This window comes from Cryptotermes secundus, unplaced genomic scaffold (assembly GCF_002891405.2).
Source record: "Cryptotermes secundus unplaced genomic scaffold, Csec_1.0 scaffold1968, whole genome shotgun sequence".
Taxonomy (NCBI): Eukaryota; Metazoa; Arthropoda; class Insecta; order Blattodea; family Kalotermitidae; genus Cryptotermes; species Cryptotermes secundus.
Window position 1 is genome coordinate 24,350 of NW_019739010.1, and position 2,504 is coordinate 26,853.

General features: G+C 34.9%; 1 protein-coding gene across 2 annotated transcripts in view; it reads right to left on the reverse strand.

Annotated features, from left to right (window-relative positions):
- Positions 1-2,193, reverse strand: part of LOC111871619 (cathepsin L) — a 7,808-nt gene extending 5,615 nt beyond the window's left edge. Inside the window, exons 1-3 of one of the 2 annotated variants that reach the window (XM_023864842.2) lie at positions 2,102-2,193; positions 1,723-1,830; positions 1,014-1,166 (exon numbers count right to left, since the gene is read on the reverse strand). In XM_023864842.2, the coding sequence (XP_023720610.1) occupies positions 1,014-1,166; positions 1,723-1,815 (246 nt within the window). In that variant the 5' untranslated portion in view covers positions 1,816-1,830; positions 2,102-2,193. The other variant, XM_023864844.2, reaches the window with a different exon arrangement.
- Positions 2,194-2,504: the final 311 nt, after the last annotated feature.

Sequence of the window (2,504 nt, forward strand, 5' to 3'; positions counted from 1 at the left end):
AAAAAAAAAAAAAAAATTGGGCATAGTCCACAACAACTATCAAGCTGATAGCTGGGTGATCAGGTGCACATTCGGTCTTTCTTCCTCAAAACATTCTTTCTCACCTATTTTCCTCTCAAATATCTGCCTCCCCCCCTATTTTGTCTGCCATTGGCTCCTCACAGACCCATTTCCTTTCATCCTTTCCTGACACTACCTAATTTTCCCACAGCTTATTCTCCTACTCTGAAAACTGAGACAACAGGTTCCTCCAAAATATCTGTACCTTTCTACCAGGCTCTATGACAGGACATTCCAGAAGTCAAGAACAAAGGTCATATCATAAATTTCAAAATCATTGCCATTTACCAGAAAAACAAATTAAAAATATGCAACAGTATAAATATATTAAGTGTGACTCCAAAGTGTACTTCAAACTTTGAACCCATCCTTGACAATGTACACAATGAATAAGGGTTCAGGATGTTAGCTATTGGTGTCACAAGAATTTCCACTCAGGAAGCTCTCCCTTCTGAATGGCAATTATTGGTAACAAGCTACACCAGTTCTTAAAATTCACAATAATTATTTTTGGAAAGCAATCTGTTTAAATTTCAAATAGTGCATTCCATTTAGAGTTCACATTCAGAATTTAATTTACTTTGGCAGTGTAATTTGTCCATTATGATATAAGAATTTTAGACTGGGTTTTCACAGATATTCATAACAGCTATCAGGGTTCAAGCTAGCACTCTGACATCACTGTCAAACATGCCCACCACCACATTCCATGATTTATATATTACAGAATATATCAAACATTCATCAAAACTTGTTAACATATTAAATGTTTACCTTTTCTAAAACATAGGTGTGTGTCCTAATTTCTACCTCTCAGACAAATGCCACTCCATCAGTATCATGAAAACCCATTTGGCCTCAGTTAAATAAGACAAAAAAGTAATTTCTTTAATTATTAAACATGAACTATGAGTAAATTAACAAAATATGCATAATTCTGAATTCACACTTACCATGTCTCCATATTTGTTCATTGCAAGCTTGAATTTCTTATGTCCTAGTTCAAATGCTGCATTGTGTTTTGCAATTTTATGTTTGTTTTCCATGTAGATTTTCATGCGGAACTTGTCTTCTGTTTCAGATTTGTACTTCTTTCCATGTTCGAGCTAAAATGAAAACAAAGCAGTCTAGTAATATAAATCATCAAATAACAAGAAATGGAATACAACACTGCATTCACAATCTAAAATGATCCATGATAAGAGAAATTAGTCAGCATTTTTATTTTTGAAATTCTGATTTTCACATTGAGAAACATTGATATATTCTAGTTTTTCCAGACAGTAACAATGCCAACTGACCATCCTGGAGATACAGTCTGTATGTAAACCAATATATACAGTGTCATATTAAAATTCCAATTACATTCTGGTAGACATACATAAAGGATCATATGTATCACAAATTAATTTTGTTACCAGAACACTGTGAAACTTCACCATAATTATTTATATGAATCACTCTTTGTCTTCGCATAAATTAATTTCCATTCCTTTGTAATTACGCTTCGCTACAAATGATCGCAATGACTCACCGTCATGTGAATAATGGGACACCTGGAACCTTTGCAACTTCCTTGTTCTAAACGTCCCTTAAAAATATACTGTGTTCACCCTTTGGGGTTAATAAGCCCAGGGGGAAAGTGAGATAAAATCCGCTTACCTTGAATGTTTCCCATTCCTCGAACACCAGGTTAAAGAAGGAAATTGCATGGCAAGCTGCCACAATGGAGAACAGAATTAGAAGAAACTTCATCTTCAGGTTTCCACTCTATAAAATATGAGAAAGACTTAGACATAACCCAAAACTTTACCTTTTTGCATGTCACAGTATACAATAACAGAAAACTTAGTTCTACATTTCATACATAGCATAAAACAGTGTGTTACATTTTTCTAGTCACAGTATATAGTAACATAAACCTTAGTTCTACATTCCCGAAACAAAATACTAATGTGAGATATATACCCCACAGAAATATTTACAACATTTCTTTCCTGTATATTCGGATGACTATACACTTCCAAAATTTCGTACTTACTGTCTAAGACTCAACGGCTCTAACAACCTAAACAAAGAATAAACTAATACGCACTACGCTTCTCTGCCTCCCCGAAAGCCGCGAAAGATGATCTTTCCCCCACCATACGGCGTCACGTGTTTCGTATGGCCAAAAGTCATACGTTTTCCCCAATCTCCACGGTCTCCACCGGTCGTTTGCCTGAAAAAAAGAGCTGTGACAATGGCAAAAGCAGACAGTTCATACCACAAAATATTTTCTCGTAGAAATGATAGTCGAACGTACTAGAAATATTTAGACGTGCACCTGACCTGTCAAAAATGCTCATCAGATAGCATCCGACAAATGATACTGATCCCAAACATATCACGCGTTATCACTCTGTTAACAAAATTTATAATTTTATTTCGTTACATATATATAT